The sequence below is a fragment of the Eublepharis macularius genome, chromosome 3, assembly GCF_028583425.1.
Source record: "Eublepharis macularius isolate TG4126 chromosome 3, MPM_Emac_v1.0, whole genome shotgun sequence".
Classification (NCBI taxonomy): domain Eukaryota; kingdom Metazoa; phylum Chordata; class Lepidosauria; order Squamata; family Eublepharidae; genus Eublepharis; species Eublepharis macularius.
The window spans coordinates 183,767,970-183,788,786 of NC_072792.1; the positions used below are offsets into that span (position 1 = coordinate 183,767,970).

A 20,817-nucleotide genomic window follows, 5' to 3' on the forward strand; every position below is an offset into this window, starting at 1 on the left:
GTTACAGTCAATATATAATTCAACAGAGTGCATAATGCTCATCAAAAATTGTCCATGGACCACAATTGGTCCTTTACATCCCAATTCTTTTCCAAATAATCTTTAAATTTTTTCCAATCCATCAAAAAAATCATTTGAGCTTTGTTCTTTAAACTTTCTAGTTAGTTTGTCCATTTCCACCATGTGCAAAGGAATAGCTTGTTGATAAGGTCCACCGGAGCCAAGTTAAGTACTTTTAGGGCGGGACGGTTCTTTCCCAGGAACGACTGTATAGACTTATGAATGTCATTTGATTAGCTCCTCAGTCAAGGACAGGAGATCTCGTCACGGAAGAAGGGAAAGGAGTGTGTTAAGTGGGGTGACTCTGCGAGGCCTTTGTTGCACTGGGCACCTTTTGGGGCCAGAGGGACTGCAAGTCCAATCATTCCTTAATCACCCCGCATTCCCGAGTGGCATTCCAATCATGCTGGCTCTCCCGGGTGGGACTCAGCAACTGCTGGAGGTCCTCTGGTGGCAATACAGCAGCCATTTTAACTCCAGAGGCCTGAACATTTTAAAAATATAAGCAGACATATCCAGGACTGCTTATTAAAATGGCAGAGGCCGGTCTGTCTGCTTACAGCTCCACCCAGACTGCTTGCTTGCAGTTGGGTTGAAACTTGTCCTTAAAAGCCACTGGCAATTCACCTCTGGGTGCCATCCCCTGATGTGCCACACAGGGGCAGCCATCGCTTCGATTTTAAGAAACAAAAGCTACATTATACTTATTTTTTTTCAAAAGACTCACCCAAACGAATATAATAACACAGTGTGCAAACGTTATCTTAATTTTTAATTCAATTTAATTTATTGCATTTCTAGCCCGCTCTCCCTGGATGTGGGCTCTGGGTGGGTAACACCATAAAATAGGTAATTCACACTAGGCCAGTGCAGGGGAAAGGCAGGGGAAGAGGCCTCCTGGGACCGCTCCCACACTTTGCACTGGTCCAATTTGAGCCAGCAGGGTACGGGGACCTGGCAACCAGGACTTCGTGTCCCATTTGTCAGGTGCACGGGGAGGAAAGGGCTCAAGCCTGCTCCCCTGTGGTGTTCTTAACTTGAAACGGCCGTGGGAGGAGCTGTTTGCCCCGCTTGGGGAAACTTACATACGCCGATGTCTGTCTTGTACACTAATAGCCAAATGGCCCCGATCTGTGGATACTGAAATCTGGATGTGAGGGCGATCTGGCTGCGACATCGGTCACCCCATTGATCGCCAGGGTTGATTCGGCTGATCTGGCTGGCTAGGCGGGTGTCCCGTTCCTCCCTCACCGCTCCATGTGCGTCCCTCCCGAAGCTGCGCGCTCGGTGGAAGAGGACGACCATCCCAGATAGAAGGAGTGTACCGTTCTTCGGATACTGAAATCTGGAGAATGGAGCCATGAACTGGAGCCATGAATGGATGAGAGAGATTTCCCAACACACCTGAAAAATATCCCAGAGATGCACGCTCTGCGGCGTTTTCATGCTGCACCAGGAATGACGTCATTACCGGCGTGTCAAGGACGTTAGGACTCCCTCGGTTGGGGGGGGGGGGCTGAATTGTTGAGTCTTGGGTCACCTTCAATAATGAAATGTTTTAAATGTTTTTAATGCTGTTATCCGCCCTGAGCCTGCTTGCGGGGAGGGCGGAATATAAATATGATAAAATAAATAAATAAATAAAATAAAAAAATAGTTTTTTATTGGTGGAGCTTAATTTTACACACTCCCATGGAGCCTACATGTCTGCATTCTGGGGATTCCCCCCCCCCCCCGCCCAGGTAGCCACCCTAGAGTTTTTCCTTTTCTTCAGAGAAAAAAAGGCTTAAATTTTCTCCTGAGCGAAGGGGAAACAAAAGACAGGAGCCAGACAAGTCATATAGAGACCGAGCCTGCTGTTGTCCGGGCACTCCTTAACTGCAGGAGACCTCTACTGTCCACACAGTGGGAAAGAATAACTTGGTAAAACTAGCACGCCAACTGGAATTTGAATGGTAACAGTAAGCCCCAAGGATTCTAGAAAGAAGAACCGTGAGAAGAAAGAGGCCAGGCTCAGACGGATGTCAAGAATCAAATACTACTTTATTTGCAGACTCATTGGTAGTCAGAAGAGAGACACAGGTTGGCTCAACCGGACTCACGCCATGGTGACGGATTGGACCACGAAGTCTCCCTCCACCAAGATGTAAGCTATGTAGTCCAGATTTACTTGGCTGTTGAATTGAAACTGAGTGTTGTCAGGCAGGGTCACGGTCACCTGGGTGTCAACTTCTGTCCCGATAAAGGAGAAACTCATCTGAGGAGGACAGATCCAGGCATTAGTCAATTGCAGTTTTCTTGGGGAAGATAGATACTCACCCCCAGATGTGGAGGAGCTCTCTTCACTGGCAGTGCAGTTTATAGAAGGCAGAGACCAGGCCACACAGAGTCCTGCCTCAGGAGCATCCACATGTCTGGGCTCTTTATGTAGAGGGGTCTCTGCTCATGTCTCCTCAGTGGGAAGCTACGGCAGCCTACCTTTTCCAGGACTCTGTGTGCGAAGGCCACTCCCTGACCAGCATTTTACAACCAGGCAGGCAAGGGCAAACCACCTCTGTTCATCTTGTTCCTTTCAAACCCCAGCAGGGGTTGCCTTAAATCGACAGTGACTTGATGGCCCTTTCCATGATTCCCAAGGGCCAACCTACATGTCACAGTTTTACACAGGATGTGTCTCAGTTCCCTATCCTGACTTTCATTCAGTCAGTCAGTCAGATGTCAGATGTGAGATCCCTGCTAGAAACTCAATCCCCAAACTGCATGGAGTTCTGATTTACAGAGGGACAGGGCTTTTTTTCAGCTGGAACTACGGCATCTCTTGAAAATGGTCACACGGCCAGTTACCCCACCCTCTGATCTCCAGACAGAGGGGAGTTTAAATTGCCCTGCACACCAGCAGTGCAGAGGACAATCTAAACTCCCCTCTGTCTAGAGATCAAGGGGCGGGGCCATCGGCCATGTGACCATTTTCACCGAGGGCAATTTAAACTTTAAAAAAGTCCCCTCCCCTTGTTCCAGCTGACCCAAAGTGACATCATTGTGTGGTCCTGGGAGCGTGCACCACTTTGTGCACGCACATGAGGTACCAGGGGCACCACCCTGTGCTGGCAACCCACTGAGTTCCACCACCTCTTTTCCCAGAAAAAAAGGCCTGCAGAGGGGCATTTGTGCACAGGGTGAAATGCCTTCTGCCCTGGCCTCCCTCCAAATATCCAGACCCCAAACAGCCCCACATGGGGAACATTGCCTGTCCTTTTGGGTGCCTACACATGTACTGTCTTCTCATAAGCCATGGTTCCAATCCTGATCAGGCCGGCCACACATGTTTGGGAACAGTTCCTAGCAGGGAAATGTCTGGCTGAAGGAGAACTGCAGAAGAAGAGGGGCACGCCAAAGACTCACGTGCATTCCTCCCTGTTCGCTTATGCTCCACTTGCACCCCACTTGATCAGGTGAACAGGGAGGAATGCACGTGAGTCTGTTCACTTGCCGTTCAAGTGTAATTTGTCACTTGTAGCTTGGCCCTAAGGGACAAAAAAAAAAGTGCAGTGGGATGTATAAGAATATAAAAAAATAATGAATTAATTTTTAATGAATCATTTAAAATAAAAAAATAAAAAATAGGGTAGAAGACTGCATGTGAAAAATTCATGAGTGTATACGGAACCACAATTCCATGAGAATATTACAGCTATTATACAGGTGCAATGCATGGTTGTAAACACAGATCTTAAAACAAAAATATTTATAAAACTAACCTGTATAATAATGTCAAGGAGTTCCCACAGCAACAGAAATTTCAGGAGAAAAGACAGCTGGTCTGGTCCCTTGTGGCTTAGATGAGCGCCTCAAACTGTTATCTCTCATATGAGAGCACACCAGCACACTTATCTTCCTAAAATTCTGTCGCTGTCAGACTACTTGATACTGTTATAGAGGTTTGTTTTACACATACTTTCTACCCGGGGCAAGTTTAGGAGTGTTGTGTACAAATTCTCTTTTAAGAGCTGTGTTTCAAATTGTGTATTGCACCTGTATAATGTCTGTAATATTCTCACAGATTTGTGGTTCTATATTCATTTACGCAGGTTTCACATGCTCAGCTGTTGTTTTCCTTCAGTACGGAGTGCCCCAGAAGACATGATTGCGTGCTCCTGTGCTTCAAATTCCTGGGTGACCATGGGGCAGTCGCACCCTCTCAGCCTAAACTACCTCCCAGGGTTGTTGTGAAGATAAAATGGAGGAGAGGAGAGCAATATAAGCTGCTTTGAGTCCCTACTGGGGAAAAATGGCATTTAAAAGGCAAGCGGGATATAAAATAAAATAAAATTTAACATTTAAAAGTTTATGGTTAGAAAGAGGACTCAGTGTGAATTTCTTCTCAGAAATAATTCAACCCCCTGGCAGGGGAAGGAAATCACCCACTCCATGAATCTGCCTCATGCCAGTGCTTACATGGTTGGTGGGGGGAAGGTGCAGGAAATGGGCCCGGGAGGCAAGGTACCTCCCAGGCAAGTGTGTAGCGGGCGCTCTGTCGGCTGGCACAACGATGGGACTTCTTCAAGTGACGTCATTGCGCCTGGTGGGGGGCATGCTCCTGTACTTTGCAGGGGCCAATTTTGCAGGGGCCCCCGAGGGGCTGATTTGGCCCCACACGAAGCGCGGGAGTAAGCCCACTGCCAGCACAATGATGTCACTTTCCAGAGGTGATGTCATCGCTTTGACACCGGGAGTGTGCGCTTTGCGCTCGTGCAGTGCTTAGCCTCAAAGTAAGAGCCAGGTTCCGCCCTCCCACCAGGAGGTATACTTTGTAGGGGCCAATTTCGGCCACCGAGGGGCTGAATTGGCCCCACGCAAAGCACGGGAGTAAGCCCGCTGCCAGCACAGGGACATCACTTACCAGAAGTGACGTCATTGCTTTGACACCGGAAGTGTGCGCTTTGCGCTCGTGCAGTGCTTAGCCTCAAGATAAGAGCCAGGTTCCACCCTCCCACCAGGAGGTATAAGGACCTGGGAACCCTAGATGACAGAGATCATTTCCCCTGGAGAAAATGACTGCTTTGGAGGGTGGCCTCTAAGGCATTCTACCCTGCTGAGGTCCCTCCCTTCTCCAAACGCCTCCCTCCCCAGGCTCCACCCCAAATCTCCAGCTGTTTCTTAGTCTGCTGTCAGCAACTCTAGCGCTCACTGAAGGTGCCTTGCCCAAGGACAACTCCCCTCCATTTTGGAGGCAGCCATCTCGGCTTCTCCCTCAAGTCCTCTCCATCTTCCACTCACCTTGGCTGCTGTTCCCGGCGTGAAAGAGGATGAAGGATATGACATCTCGGGACCATCCTTTCCACCTGTCTTGTACTTGCACAGAATAACCCCATTAGTTAAGTCAGGTTTAAAGCAAATCAGCAAGTTTGAGGCATCTGCGCCCAGGCTGAGGGTAAAGCTAAGAGGAAAGGATCAGACAGCACGTTTAGGCCTCTGATGTAACAGGAGCAGAAATAAAACAAATCAAGCAAATTCTCTCGTTTTCTCTCTTTTTCTAGTCTGTGTTCCCTTCAGTTCAGAAGTGTAGCCGCACCAGGCAATAATAAGCATTAATGTACGGACACAGCCTTAGAGGAGGTGGTGCAAATAAGCCTGCCTGCTGGGCTCCTGGGCCTTCTGGAGTAGTCGGGACGGGAGGAAGAGACCACCGATGCGCTTGGAGTTCAAACACAGGGAAAGCTGAAGATAAGGTGGCAATCTTACTGGGGGCTGAAGCAGGAGCAGAGGAAGAAAGAAAGTGTGGTTTCTGCCTTATCGGGTTGCCAGCCTCCAGGTGGTGGCAGGAGATCTCCTGGAATTGCAACTGATCTCCAGACCACAGAGATCAGTTCCCCTGTATTAGGAATTAGTTGTATTTCGTTTTATGGTAGCAGCAGAGTTACTTAGTCAGAAGCGTTTAACCCCAGCATGCATTAATTAATCTTCAGACAAATTGTAGAAAGATAGAACTTACAGTTTTATTGAGATTGATTCCACCCACAGCAATAACTTGGAGAAGAAGGAAAGGGTCCTAATCTAAAGAGTCACTCTTCCTCTCACTAAACCAGAGCCTGAGATTGGCAGTGAGACTGAGATGTGGGTCTGTGGGTAAGCCCTTCATGGCAGGAGCTCAGAGGGTCACATCTGTCTCCTTGGAAGACCAGGAGGCAAGAGAGTGAGAGAGAGAGCAATCTCCCAAGAAGCACAGAGACAGAGGAGCTGTCAGGAGTAGAGGTGGGCACGATCCCCAAAAAATTGCCAATCAAGCTGATTGTGGATCTGTGGCAGCGACAACCCCAAATCACTGATGCACACCTGTCATCTTCTGTTTCCGATCTGTGGATCGGGAATCGGGGAGGCCAAAGTGGGGCGTGCTGCTATTCCCAGCTATATGGGAAGGTGGGTGGTGGCGGTGGATGCCGGGCCCGGCTGGCACGGGGAGATGGCAATGAGCCGCCTCCCCTCAGGGAGGGGACGTTCACACCAGGGCTGGATCTACAGTTGCCAGTGCCCAGGGCAACCGTAGTCAGGCTCTTGCACGTGCACGCTCCTGGGTCGCCCCCCCCCACCCACACAGCAAGCCGGCTGTCCCAGTGTGCTACAGAGCTGGCGGTAGTGCGAGTGGCTTGGAGGCTGCCCACGCCATTCACCTGCCCCGCAAGACAAGGGGCGGCCAGCTTGCCTGTGCACCCCTTGTCCTGGGGAAAGATGAACGGCGCAGGTGGCCTCCCAGCCACCCGTGCTGCCTTTTGCCTTTCCCAAGGACAAGGTGTAGCCGGCTTGCCCGCATGCCCCTTGTCCTGGGGAAAGACGAGTGGTGCGGGCAGCCTCCCAGCCACCCACACTGCCTTTTGCCTTTCCCCAGGACAAGGGGAGGCTGGCTTGCCCGTGCGCCCCTTGTCCTGGGGAAAGACAAACGGCACGGGCGGCCTCCCAGGAGGCCCTCTGCCCGCGCCATTCGACTTTTCCCAGGGACACTCTCAGGGCTGGCAACTGCACCCGGTGCCCCCTCTTTAGCGCTGCTGGGGGCAGACTACCCCCTGCCCCCCCGTCGATCTGGCCCTGATTCACACACACACACACACACACACACACACACACACACACACACACACACACTTAGAGCAGAGGGGGGGGAGTTTTTAACCCGTCCCTGCCTCTCCAAATAGAGAGAGACATCCCATCCACATGTTTCAGCCAGCTTTTTAAAAAAAAGCAGGGCCAGAATCCTCCATTCCTCCCCACCCGATTTTAAAAGAAAGCAGCCAGTCTTCCAAAAGCATATTTTAAACACACACACAGAGCCGTAAATGAGGTTTTCCCACAAAACACAGTGTTTTGAAAGCAGGTTAAAAACAGAGTGACAGACAGAAAAACACCCATTCCTCCTACGAAGCCCCGGTTTTTTAAAAAGCAAAAAACGTTTGGAGTGCCCATGGCTACAGACCACCCCCTTGCCCCTCCCTCCCCTGGGTTGCTGCTCCGTGGCTGGAAGGAAGCCCTGCTAATCAAGGAAAGCTGGGATTCCATTCGGTTTTCCAGGGTGACAGAAGGAGGGCAAACACAAGCTCAGGCATTTCCCCTGGCTCCATTGCTAGTGGAATAGAATATTGGCGCCTGAGTGTCTGGCTCTCTGATCAGATCCCAATGGCCCCCCAGATCAAGCCCTGATCAAGCCCCCCGCCCCGAACGCTGGATTGGTCGCCGTGGACGGAACCGATTCGCTGGGTCCTGATTGCGCAATCGCCATTATCGTGGTTATTTTTCTATCGTAATGCTGGTCGTGCCCATCTCTAGTCAGGAGGTGTTCCCACCATAGACAGCGTTACACATCCACACAAAGAGACATGCAGCGTCCCCCAATGGCCAAGGTATGCTGAGTCTCCTACTCCAAAATGGCTGCTTTGAAAGGTGGACTCTATGACATTATGATTCCCAGTTATTATACCCTTGTCTGTTCCCTCCCCAAACCCCACCTTCTCCAGGCTCCACTCCCAAATTCTCCAGAACTTTTCCAACCTGGAGATTGCAACCCTACTGCCTTAGATGATTGGAAGAAGTCACTGGTAATGCCCCATCTCAGAATTTAATAAAACTGTTTTGAGGACAAGTCCATTTCAGATGTTTTCGTCCATTCATATGGGAGACAGAACCAGATCTCAGATCTGCCCAGGATATAGTTAAGCCCAGTTTTAATCTACCAGTACAAACCCCTTGGCTCCTCGTGTCAAGTTCCCCATCACTTGGATCGAATTGGCATCCTTCTTCAGGTTTTTGATGAGCAGTGTCTGCACAAGAGAAGAAACAGCAGCGTTCTTTCATTCGTCCACCGGTCCGTCCATCCATTCTTTCATTCAAAATGTCTATTAGCTGCCTGTCCACCAAAAAGGAGCTCAAGGCAGCTTACAATATAAAACATTAAAAAAATCAATATCAAACAACAAGCATTAAAAATGGTAAGTAAAAGCCGTCTTAAATAAAACAGTCTTCAGCTGCCTCCTGAAGATAGAAAGTGAGGGGGCAGGGTGCACCTCCCTGGGAGGAATGCTCCACAATTGTCGAACTATCACTGAAAAGACCCTGTCCCATGTGCCCATCAACTGAGCATCATTCTATTGTCGAAGGCTTTCACGGCCGGAGAACGATGGTTGTTGTGGGTTTTCCGGGCTGTATTGCCGTGGTCTTGGCATTGTAGTTCCTGACGTTTCACCAGCAGCTGTGGCTGGCATTTTCAGAGGTGTAGCACCAAAAGACAGAGATCTCTCAGTGTCACCGAGAGATCTGCCCAGTGACACTGAGAGATCTCTATCTTTTGGTGCTACACTTCTGAAAATGCCAGCCACAGCTGCTGGCAAAACATCAGGAACTACAATGCCAAGACCACGGCTATACAGCCCGGAAAACCCACAACAACCATTGAGCATCATTGGTTGCTAGGACAGTCAGGACGGAGGGCTTTTCTCTATGATCTTAACTCTTGGGAAGGACCATATGGGGGAAGATGGTCCTTTTGATGCCTTGGTCCCAAGCTATGTAGGGCTTTAAAGGGTAAAACCGACACCTTCAATTGGGCTTGCGAGCAAATCATCAGCCAGCGTAGGGGCTGAAATATCAGGGCCGCATGCTCCCGATAGCTGGCCCCAACCAGCAGTCTAGCAGCAGATTCTGAACCATTTTCAAGGGAGGCGGAAGTGAAGAGCAGTACTTGAGACGTAACTGAGGCCTGGATCATCTGACTGAGCCAGGAATTGGAGCAGCTGACGCACCAGCTGGGGCTGGACAAATGCACTCAAAGCCACCACAGCCGCCGGATTTCCGAATGTGGCTCCTGTGTCAAGCAGTCCGCCTAAGCTGTGAACCTCATTTTTCAAGGGGAGTGTAACCCCACCCAAGACTGGAGAGATCTCACATTGCTGGCCAGCATTTCTACTAGCCCAGAGAACCTCTGCCTTCTCAAAATTAAGCTTTAGCTTGTTCTCCCTCATTACCGACTCCAAGCACCAGTTCAGAACATCAACGGCACCCTTGGAATTGGATGGAAAAGAAAGGTAGCACTGGGTATCACCTGCACCTCCCAGGGGCTTCAAGTAAATACTAAATAACATGGGGATGAACTCAAACCCTGTGGGAGTTCATAGGCCGTGGCCTAGAGCAGGAGTCCCCTAATAACATCTTCTGAGATTGGTCATCCAGATAGGATTTAAACCACAATAACACGGTGCCACTTAGTCCCAGGGTCTAGAGGTGACTCAGAAAGATACCACGGTTGATGGAATCAAAGGCCACTGAGGGCCAGAATACAAGTGATGCCTGACACTAGTCAGCTTCCCTCAAGTTTTGATGGGAAATGTCTTGCAGCTTGGCTCTCTGACTGCCGTCCAATGGACGTTTCAACAGTCAGTTGTCCAAGCTGCCTACGTTTCCCATCAAAACTTGAGGGAAGCTGACAAGTGCCCGACTAGTGTCAGGCGTCGCTTGTAGTTTGGCCCTGAGAGATCCAGCAAGACCAGCGGGTCACACTCCTCCTGTCTAGTTCTTGGTAGAGGTAGAGGTCATGAAGAAAGATGACCAGTGCAGCCTCTGTTGCAAATCCCAGTCTGAAAGACTGAAACGGATCCAGAGCCCCTGGAGCTGAGAAGCAACCATCAGCTCTACCACGTGCTCATGAATGGAAGATTGAAAACTGACTCGACGTTCTCCACAGTTTGGGGGCTCAGAGAGGATTTGTTCAGCACAGGTATAACTATTGTCTCCTTGAGCACGGGTGGTATTATTAGTAGGCGGAGGCTCTGTAGCCTGCGGACAAACACTGTAGCACAGTGGTTAAGTGGTCTGGCTGCAAATCAGCACTCTACTGGTTCGAATCTCACTCCTGCCATGACCTTAGTAGGTGGTCTTGGGTCAGCCCCTCCTCTCTGCCCCAGCTCTCCAGATGCATTGTGGGGATAATAACAACGCTAACTTTTCACCAGTCTGGGTGAGGCACTAATCGGTCTAGAAGAGCAGTATATATGCACAGTTGTTGTTGTTGTTGTTGTTACCCCCATTTCCCTAGGAAAACAATTAAAGATTTTGGGCCATGGAAACACCATCAGCTAAAAAAGAACCTTCCCCATCCATTTATGCAAGCAGATGCCATGCCACTAAACATTCTGCTAGATTAAAAAAAACCCCTTTTAGTCCTTAAGACTTAGTCCTGCAAGATTATTGTTTCCTTTCTCACAGACATCTGCTAATGAATGTTACAGATAAGTCTGGCTTGCCCTTTAGCAGAAAGCATAGAATAATCTGTGCACGCACACACACACACACCCCAAGAAGAAGGGGCGCACACAGAAGGGGGGCGCATCCCTCTGAATGCACCCATATGAAACTACCAGCAGTCTTCTGTAATAAGTCGAGGTTTTCATTTTGTCTTAGAAAAGAAAATCAAGTGGTATAGCTATGGAGCTGCACTACCTGAAAATGCGCAACACAGGAGGCAGAGAAGATACCATTGCTGGCTTCGTCTGGTACTTCTGCAACAATCTATCTAGGAACTTTCAATACAGTAGCAGATGGTTATGTGGTTGCAGCAGACGAAGGCTGCAGAACTTCTGAAAACCTTTACCTGGAAGGAAGCACCCCTGAATCAAGCAGGACTTTCTTCTGAGGAAACATGCCTTGAATGCCATTAGGTCTCCAAGTCCTGCTTCAAAGTGGCCCAGCTACCATTCCTCTTACTGAATACAAAAAGGCAACACTGTGTGGTAAATAGAATATGTGAACGATAACCCACAAAAGAAGGGTCTATGGACCGACAATTTGCAATTAATCAGTTATCCAGCATCGTTGTTATAGCAGAAAAGTGCCAAGCGCTTTTATATTTTGCAGTTCACATGCAACAAAAATGCACAAACCAAATAGCATAAACTCCCCCAAAGTTCACAACCCCAAGACAGTCTCTTAATTGAAGGAACTGAGTTTTCTTCTCTTATCTGCAGTGGTCCCTGAGGAACAACGTCCCAGTGACCAACTCCCAACCAAGTGAATCCGTAGAGCTTGCAGGGAGAAAAGCAGCCACCACATGAACTGCAAAATATAAAAGCACTTGGCACTTTTATGCTATAACAACGATACTGTACAATTAATTAATTGCAAATTGTCGGTCCATAGACCCTTCTGTTGCGGGTTATCGTTCACACCATTCCTCTTACTGATAAGCATTGTAGATCTAATAACCGATCCACTGAATGGAAAAAAATCCAGTGCACAGCTGATACCCAACAGTTCAAATACACTAAATGCTCTGTCAAGGACCATCCCTGTAGACCATCTCTTTACACACAACTTACGTTTGCCATTGGTAAGTCTGTAGAACTTTCCCTTGGGATCGCTAAGGCTTGAGAAGGCAGCTTCCAACTGATTCTCTGCAATGATGCTTGATTGGGCTGTCTGCACTTTAAATAGAGGCCTGGAGCCCGCCCTTTCTCTTTCCCAACCAATCAGACATGAGGTTGTGAAATCTTTAAGAGAACCTCATTGGAAATACTTTGCTTTCCTACCTTACAAACAGAAGCCAGTGTAACAATAGCTAAATATTAACCTTTTTCATTGTGAGTTTCTTCTGTATAATGTTGATTATTAGGTGGTGCCTTCTGTGGAAATGTGGAATCTTTTAGGGAGAAGGCATTCCGGTTTTTATTTTCTTTTAATCTCTAATATTTTGATTGTTACTTGTAAGCCACATTGAGCCAAGAGGAAAGGTGGAATATAAATAGTTTCATTAATTAATAAAAACAGGGAAAGACTCAAACAGGGTTTGTCACTGTATTCGCTTGCAGTGGGTGCCAACAATCAAAAAGACACACAAAGTGTAGCTGTATTTCTTAAAATTGTTGGGGCTAAAGCTTTGTGGCACACAGCCACAAAGTGCAGAGATTGTCCCCTACAAGAAGGCATGTGCTGGTGCCGATCCAAACACTGGCACAAAGAGCTTCTATTTGGACTCCCTCCAAGAAGCTTGTATTGGGGATAAGATATGAATAAGCAACTAGAAGAGCTTCATGCCTTTTGCACCCTAACATAAGTCTCTGGGTAGATTTCTAGGGAAGACCTATGCAGAGTGCATTACTTGAGTCACGTTTCTATGTTACCAGGTGGCCGGATTTGCTGTGTTAAGGTCTAATCTTCTTTTCCCCCAGTGGGGATCCTGTTTTTCATTCTATACTCTCAATAACCTCAACTTCATCTGAACCTTCCTTATTGCTTTCTGCAGAACTTTATGCTATCTTGAAAGCTATTCAGATCTTTTCCTTTTTACAATCATTCATAGGCTATCCTGATCCTTAGAACGGTGTTTTGTTTGATAATATATGTAGTTCGGGTCCATTCCTGGAAATGTGTCAGGAGCTGTAAACTTTGAACAAATACTACTGTGCCTGTTTGGATCCTTAGTGTGGCACTTCACTCATCATCAGTGGCAAAATCTCAATAGCTTTCAAGATAGCAAGAGTTCTGCAGAAAGCAATAAAGAAGGTGACATTCTGATGGGTGAACTGGAAGACTGTGGACTGGACTATAGGACAGTTCGGTGGATAGGGAACTGGTTAGAGGGACTTCCGGCTTGGAATCCATGAAGTCTAATGCAGCTCTAAGAGCTGAGCTGTCCAGGCTGCTGTTTTGGAGGCTAGAGGGGCGAGGATTTGCCCGTAGCCAACTGTTCTCAGGCGGAGAACAGGCGGAGAACGCTCAAGAACCTGAGGGCGTGTTGATCTCGGGCGAGGGGGGGTCCTACGCAACGGACTCCCTCTTGTCCCTTGAGGTCCCACCCGAAGAGAGGTTTTGCCAAGATCTCTGCAGCAGTCTTGGAGCCAATTCGGTTGGCATAAGACCCTCATACCCAAGCTTCATACAGAGACAAGGGGATTTGAAGTGAATTGAATATTGAAACAGTGATTACAACCCGAGAAAATGACTAAGAAGGTAAAGATTACTATCTCTTGAAACGGGACTGAGTACTTTAAGAAGCAAAGTATTAAAGTGATTTTAAAAACTGCCGCAGGTTGACTGTAACGAGGGGAAACTCCGGCAAGAATTTTTTTTTTAAAGGACTATGTATAACGAAGTTAGCAGAGAAAGTTGATAATTGTTTACATACCTGCGGGAAGAAAGAGATAGTGGACTGTGGGAAAGCCTCATCATCGCGAGAACTGCTGTGTGGGGCAGAGGAACAGGAAGTACGTCAGAACGATAGAGAAGCTGGAGAGAAGCGGCCCTTTCTATGAGACAGGAAGCAGAAGAACGCCATTTTGAAGAAGGGAAAGGTCGTGGCTTCAGCGGAAGAGGAAGTAGGCCATCTTGGATTGAAAGTAGAGTTGAAATAATCATAGAGAAAAGACGCCCGACATTTTGGACTGTGTAAAGGTGTTTTTTAAGAAATAAATTAAATGCGGGACTTTTAAAAGTAAAAGGACACAAAGTTAAACGCCACGGAGTTAAGGAAAAGAGCGGACTCATGGGAGCGATGTAAAGCCAGCCCCACGATGTTGAAAAAGGAGTGGCAAGCAGCAATTGAAAGTCTAGATAAAAAAGTTTCAGAAGGAAATAAAGAAGTTAAAGATATGATACAGGTGATGGCGAAGAAGTTTAAAGAGACACTTAAGAAGGAATTGGCAGAACTGATGAAAGGTATGGAAAAAATACAAAATGAACTGCAAGCCCAAAGGGTTAATGTAGTAGAAAATGCAATGGACACTTTAGCAGACACGCAATGAACTGAGATGAGGGAAATGAGAGGCAGAATGGTTGTAGCAGAAAGTAAACATATGGAGAAACAACTGAGATTTCGTGCTTTGCCGGAAATTGAGGGAAAATCTGCCCAAGTACAGATTATAGAAGTTTTGGCTGGATACCTGGGGAAAGAGGAAGATGAAATTGCGGCTTTCCTAGATGTAGTATACAGAATAAACTCAAGATTCGTGACCCAGAGGAAATTACCAAGAGACATGATTGTGCAATTCACGACTAGAAATATAAGAGAAATGATTGTGAGTAAACAATTTCAGGATCCATTGGAGGTTGACGGCAAAGCGGTGATTGTTATGAAGGAATTGCCCAGATCGGTGCTGTTGGATCGGAAAAAATATAAAGACTTGGTCCAGATCTTGAAGGACATGAAGATAAGATACAGATGGGAAATACCAGAAGGGCTGTCCTTCGAATTTGGAGGAGTTAGAAAGTGCATCAGATCTGAATTGGAGATGGAAAAGTTTATTAGGGACAATGTAAAGGACTTACCAACAACAAGATTATGAGTATGGAGTGCAAAATAATATCTTGGAATGTAAATGGACTTAATTGTCCTAACAAGAGAAAAAATATTTTCCACTGGCTATTAAAACAAAAATGTGACATTGTATGTTTGCAAGAAACCCATATTAAAAAGCAAGATACAAAATATCTAAAGTGCGCAAAATTGGGAAGTGAATTTGTGGCTGCTTCAAAAAAAAAGAAAAAAGGCATGGTGCTGTATATAAAAGAAGAATTACAGCCTAAATTAGTAGTGAGTGATGCGGAAGCTAGATATTTAGCAGTGGAAATTATGTGGAATTTAAAAAAGCTGTTGGTGATTGGAATATATGCACCTAATGGAGCAAAAGAAAATTTTTTTGAGGACTTGAGTAAACAATTTGATGGACTATCTTATGACCAGATAATTTTAGCTGGAGACTTCAATGGAGTTACTAATTTGGAGGAAGATAAGAAATCTGGAACTGCACAAAAGAAAAGAGGATTACTACCAAAATCCTTTTTTGCAATAAAGGAACAAGAGACTTTAGAAGATGTGTGGAGGAGACAGAATCCCAAATCTAGACAATATACATTTTATTCTGCAAGACATTCTACTTTATCAGGAATTGACATGATCTAGGCCTCCAAAGACTAACAGAGCAATCCTAAACAGTGTTACTCCAGTCTAACCCCATTGAAATCAATGAGCTTAGACTGGAGTAACTTTGCTTAGGATTGCAGTGTTAGCGTTATGGACTAAAGAGGTGGAAATAATGCCCATGGTAGGCTCAGATCACTATCCAATCATGTGGAGATTTGGGAAAAGAAATAAAAGAAAAGGATGGAGAATAAATGAAGATCTTTTGCAAGAAGAAAACAACATTGAGTTGTTGCGAAGGGAGACCAAATTCTTTATACAACATAATATGAACAGGGAAGTTTCAACTAATAAGGTATGGAACACTTATAAAGCAGTGACCAGAGGCATACTAATGGACTTAAATGCAAGAGCTAGAAAAGAAAAAGAGAAGAAGAGGTTAGAGATTATGGAGAAAATAAAAGCCAAAGAGATACAACTTAAGAAGAGACCAGGAAAAAAGAAGATATATCAGGATATTAAAATCCTACAAGAACAATTGACGGCAATGAATAATAAAGAATTGGAATGGAACCTCAAGAGAATGTATCAGAGGTCATTTGAGGGTGCAAATAAACCTGGGAAATATTTGGCGTGGCAATTAAAGAAAAGAAAAGGGAAGAGAACCATAAATAAAATTTGTGAGGAAAATAAGACACATTTGGAACAAGCAGCCATTAGTAGAGCATTTTTCAAATTTTATGCAAAGCTGTATCAAAAAAAGGAAGTGAACAAAGACTTTATAATGAGCTATTTGGAAAAGATGAAGCTCCCTGCAATTTCTGAAGGTTGGAGAGAAAAATTGAATAGGGAAGTGACGGAAGAGGAAATAAAAGAGGCAATTCAGCTAACAAAATTAGGAAAGGCACCAGGTCCGGATGGACTAACAGCTAAATTTTATAAGGTAATGGCTAATGAACTCGTGCCTTTCCTGAAAGAAGTGATTAATGGAGTTATGCAAGACCAGGAAGTCCCCGATACTTGGAGAGAAGCTAATATAACATTGATTCCTAAGGAGGGACAAGACTTGACCAATGTTAAAAATTACAGACCAATTTCGTTGTTGAACAATGACTATAAAATTTTTGCGAAGATTTTGGCGGAAAGAATAAAAGGATGGATGGCTGAATTTATTGCAGAGGAGCAAGCTGGATTTTTGCCAAAAAGACAAATTAAAGATAATTTGAGGACAGTTATAAATGCTATTGAATATTATGACAAGCGTTGTGATAGAGAAGTTGGTTTCTTCTTCGTGGACGCTGAGAAAGCATTTGACAACTTGAACTGGGACTTTATGTTTGCCACAATGGAAAAGCTGCAAATGGGTGAAAAGTTCATACGAGCAGTGAAAGAAATATATAGAGACCAGAGTGCAGCAATTGTGGTGAATGATGAGGTGACTAAAAAACTGACAATAAGTAAAGGTACAAGACAGGGTTGCCCTTTGTCACCATTGTTGTTCATCTTGGTTTTGGAAATATTGATGATTCAAATACGGGAAGACGATGCAATCCGAGGAATAAAAATAAAAGAGTTTTCCTACAAGGTCAGAGCGTTTGCAGATGATATAATGTTAATTGTGGATGATCCAATCGAGAATATGCCAAAGGTGATGGAGAAAATAAAGGAATTTGGAGACTTGGCTGGATTTTTTGTAAATAAGTGGAAATCAAAGATATTATGTAAGAATATGTCCAAACAGAAACAACAAGAACTAATGGAAATAACGGATTGCGAAGTAACAAATAAGGTAAAATATCTGGGTATTGAACTGACTGCGAAAAATATAGACCTATTCAAGAATAATTATGAGAAATTGTGGACACAGATAGAGCGAGATTTGATAAAATGGAATAGGTTAAATTTGTCATGGTTGGGAAGAATTGCAGCAGTAAAAATGAATGTATTGCCAAGAGTGATGTTCTTGCTACAAACAATTCCAATTATCCGAGACTCCAAACAATTTGAAAAATGGCAAAGGAAAATATCGGACTTGGTGTGGGCAGGCAAGAAACCTCGTGTGAAAATGAAAGTATTACAGGATGCCAAAGAGAGAGGTGGATTGCAACTGCCCAATCTAAGGCTATATTATGAAGCAATATGTTTGGCATGGATAAAAGAATGGATGACACTGAAGAATCGCAAATTGCTGGCTTTGGAGGGATATAAAAAAATATTTGGATGGCATGCGTACTTGTGGTATGACAAAGTAAAAGCAGACTCTATGTTTCTACATCATTATATTCGAAGAAGCCTCTTCACAATTTGGAAGAAGTATAAAAATTACCTACAGGACGGAATTCCTTCTTGGGTGGTTCCATATGAAGTAATAGATCCTAGGACTGTCGATAATGAGCAGCAATGCTTAACCTATAAGGAGATAACTCGAGTAGAATCTTCAAAATTGAGAATTAAAACAGAGGAGGAGTTGTCTTCATGTTACAGTTGGTTTCAATATAGACAGATCAGAGATCTTTACAATTTGGATTGTTTGAAAGGAGGAATAAGAACGGAGAATTCAGAACTAGAAGAGGTAATTTTTCAAGAAGGTAAAAAGGAAATCTCAAGGATTTATAAAGTACTTTTAAAATGGTTTACAGAAGATGAGACAGTAAAAGTACAGATGGTGAAGTGGGCTATAAACTTTAATAAAGAAATAACAATGGAGGCGTGGGAATATTTGTGGAAAACGACTCTGAAGACTACGGCTTGTACAAGTATTAAAGAGAATGTCTATAAAATGATTTATCGTTGGTATTTGACACCAAAGAAAATTGCATTAGGAAATATTAACATGTCAAATAAATGCTGGAAATGTAAAAAACATGAAGGATCACTATATCATACGTGGTGGACTTGTGAGGTAGCGAAGCAATACTGGGGAGATATAATTGAAGTAATTAATGAGGTTTTGCAAACCCAAATAAATAAGAATCCAGAATTGTTGCTACTGAACTTGGGAATGGAAGGTATTCCAACACAGTATAGAACATTGTTATTTTACATGACTACAGCAGCGAGACTCTTGTATGCGCAGAAGTGGAAAGTACAAGCAATACCAACTATAGAAGATTGGATGTATAAATTGTTGTACATGGCTGAGATGGATAAAATGACCAGAAAACTTAAAGATCTTGATCCAGGACAGTATAATGCAGACTGGGAGAAATTGAAACAATATTTAGAAAAAAAATGGGACGTGAAAGGAGAACTGTGGCAGTTCGAGAATTATTGAAATATAACAGAAGAAGAGAGAAGTGACTTTGCCGAGGGGGGAATTTAATTATAAAAATCTAAGCTATTAATGGAGTTATGATAAAATCAAAAACTATAGAGTACTAAATAATGGATGTTTCACTATGGATATATAAGTTTAAGATAGTTAGATATTATTTACAATATATAGTTTAAGTAAAGTGTATGTAAGAGATATTTGAATATAACAATTACCTTATATATTTAAAAGAAGCCTAGAACAAAAATAGTAAAAGATGGATGAGTAATAGAGTATTAGAGTCTAAGCTAATATTAGAGTTACGATGATGGTGGAAAGCAAAGAACATAGGTTATTGGAAAGTAAAATGAATACAATGTTATATCTTTTAATATCTTGATTGCTAATATATATTATTATGCCAGTATTATTTTATGTAGGATATGTGGTTTAATTGAGGCATCCAAAGGGAAATTTATATTATAGAGTATTTTTATTAGAGATTAAATAAGCTTAGAGAAAAGAGTATTAAATGTGCGTATAATAGGATATATGAGATACTAAGTAATTAAATAATAAGATAGACTAAGGGTTGGAAAACTGTTGGAAGTCAACAAAAAGGGGGGAGGAAAGGGAGGGGGTTAGAAAAAGATCTATAAGGGGGTAATGTATGTTTTGAATAATATTATAATCTAATCCAATAAAAAAAATTGAAAAAAAAAGGAACTGGTTAGAGGACCGCACCCAAAGAGTGGTGGTCAATGGCAAGCAGTGGGGAGTAGAGGCTGAGAGCAAGGGATCCTCTACCCCACCAGGTAGAGCACAGGTAGGTTAGGCTGAGAGTGTGTGACTAGATCAATGTCACCCAGTGAATTTCCCAAGCAAAGTCACAGCCTTTTCTGAAACTCTGGCTATGCTGGCTTGGGGGTGGGGGTGGGGAGGCTGTTGTTGACCACTAGCAAGCTACTGGGCCTGGGTGAGTCATGCAAGTCATGCGATAACAAGTTACCCGGTGTTTGCTTCTGTGCCTGGTCCCAATAAGTCCTCCCTCAAAGCCAAATCACCCCCTGGAAAAGGGTGCTGCACTCTACCCTTGACGTTTCCTGACAGAAACCAAGCCTGGAATACTGGCTAATCTGTGATGGCTGCACAGCAACAGCCACTGGGGGCATCTGGTTAAAGCTACAGGAGCTCCTTTGATCATTTTTGAGGTTTCAGATTTTTCTGCAGCTCTGGGACATTTTTCAGGTCTGTCAGAAAATCTCTCTTGTCTGTTCATGGCTCCAGTTCGTGGCTCCAGATTTAAGTATCCACAGTTCAGGGCTGCTTGGCTATTAGTATATAAGATAGACATTGGTGTATATAAGTTGCCCCAGTGGGGCATATAGCTGCTCTCAGGGTTTAAAAATTGAGTATAATGTAGTTTTTGTTTCTTAAAATCTAAGCGATGGCTGCCCCTGTGTGGCACATCAGGAGATGGCACCCAGAGGTGAATTGCCAGCGGCTTTTAAGGACAAGTTCCAACCCAAATGCAAGCAAGCAACCTGGGTGGAGGGGCAGGATCTCTAGGGCACAGGTTAAGCAGTGTGCACCCCAGTAGCGATGATGCTTGCAATGGAAAAGGTCAAAAACACTTAGGTCTAGAGTGTACACGTAGCATGCAGAAGGTCCCAGCACCATCCTTCCAGACAGGAGGGCTGGGACAGACCGTTCTCTGCCGTACACTCTCCTGATTAGAACAGGCAAAACTGGATCATCTGGAATGAATGGGGAATAAAAGGTCAGACTTGGTATGAGGCAGTTTCCCAAATTACAAAAGATGCGGAGGCGTGACATTTTGTTCCTGAATGCATCGGCAAGCCCAGAGCTACCCCTGGTGTACTTTGTGATGCTGCGTTGAGCATGCAGCTGCTAGACCTTGGTGAACAACAGCCCTGTGGGGGTAGGACAAAGTTGGTATACTCACCCTGGAACTCATCTAACAAGAACGATTACAATAGGGAAGTCATGAATCTGTCACAATCGTTTACAGGGAGGGGGTATCCCAGTAGAGTCATCTGGAGGGCACGTGCACGAGCGGATTGCACTCTCAGGAAAGACTTATGACATCTAGATC

At 44.8% G+C, this 20,817-nt stretch overlaps 1 protein-coding gene across 1 annotated transcript; it reads right to left on the reverse strand.

The window, feature by feature from the left end:
* Window positions 1-2,084: 2,084 nt before the first annotated feature.
* On the reverse strand, window positions 2,085-11,983 carry LOC129326677 (galectin-1-like). Its single transcript, XM_054974973.1, has 4 exons — window positions 11,913-11,983; window positions 8,290-8,366; window positions 5,338-5,497; window positions 2,085-2,317 (listed from the first exon to the last, which is right to left on the reverse strand). Exons 1-4 carry the CDS (start codon window positions 11,919-11,921, stop codon window positions 2,159-2,161), a joined length of 405 nt encoding a protein of 134 aa, XP_054830948.1. The 5' UTR covers window positions 11,922-11,983; the 3' UTR covers window positions 2,085-2,158.
* Window positions 11,984-20,817: the final 8,834 nt, after the last annotated feature.

Bases quoted from the DNA above. Each gene is read 5' to 3' on its own strand.
- LOC129326677 (XM_054974973.1), bottom strand. The intron at 5,498-8,289 runs GTTTGTACTGGT...CTTTCCTCTTAG, and splicing joins TTGACACGAGGAGCCAAGGG to CTTTACCCTCAGCCTGGGCG. The intron at 2,318-5,337 runs GTGAGTGGAAGA...TGTCCTCCTCAG, and splicing joins CGCCGGGAACAGCAGCCAAG to ATGAGTTTCTCCTTTATCGG.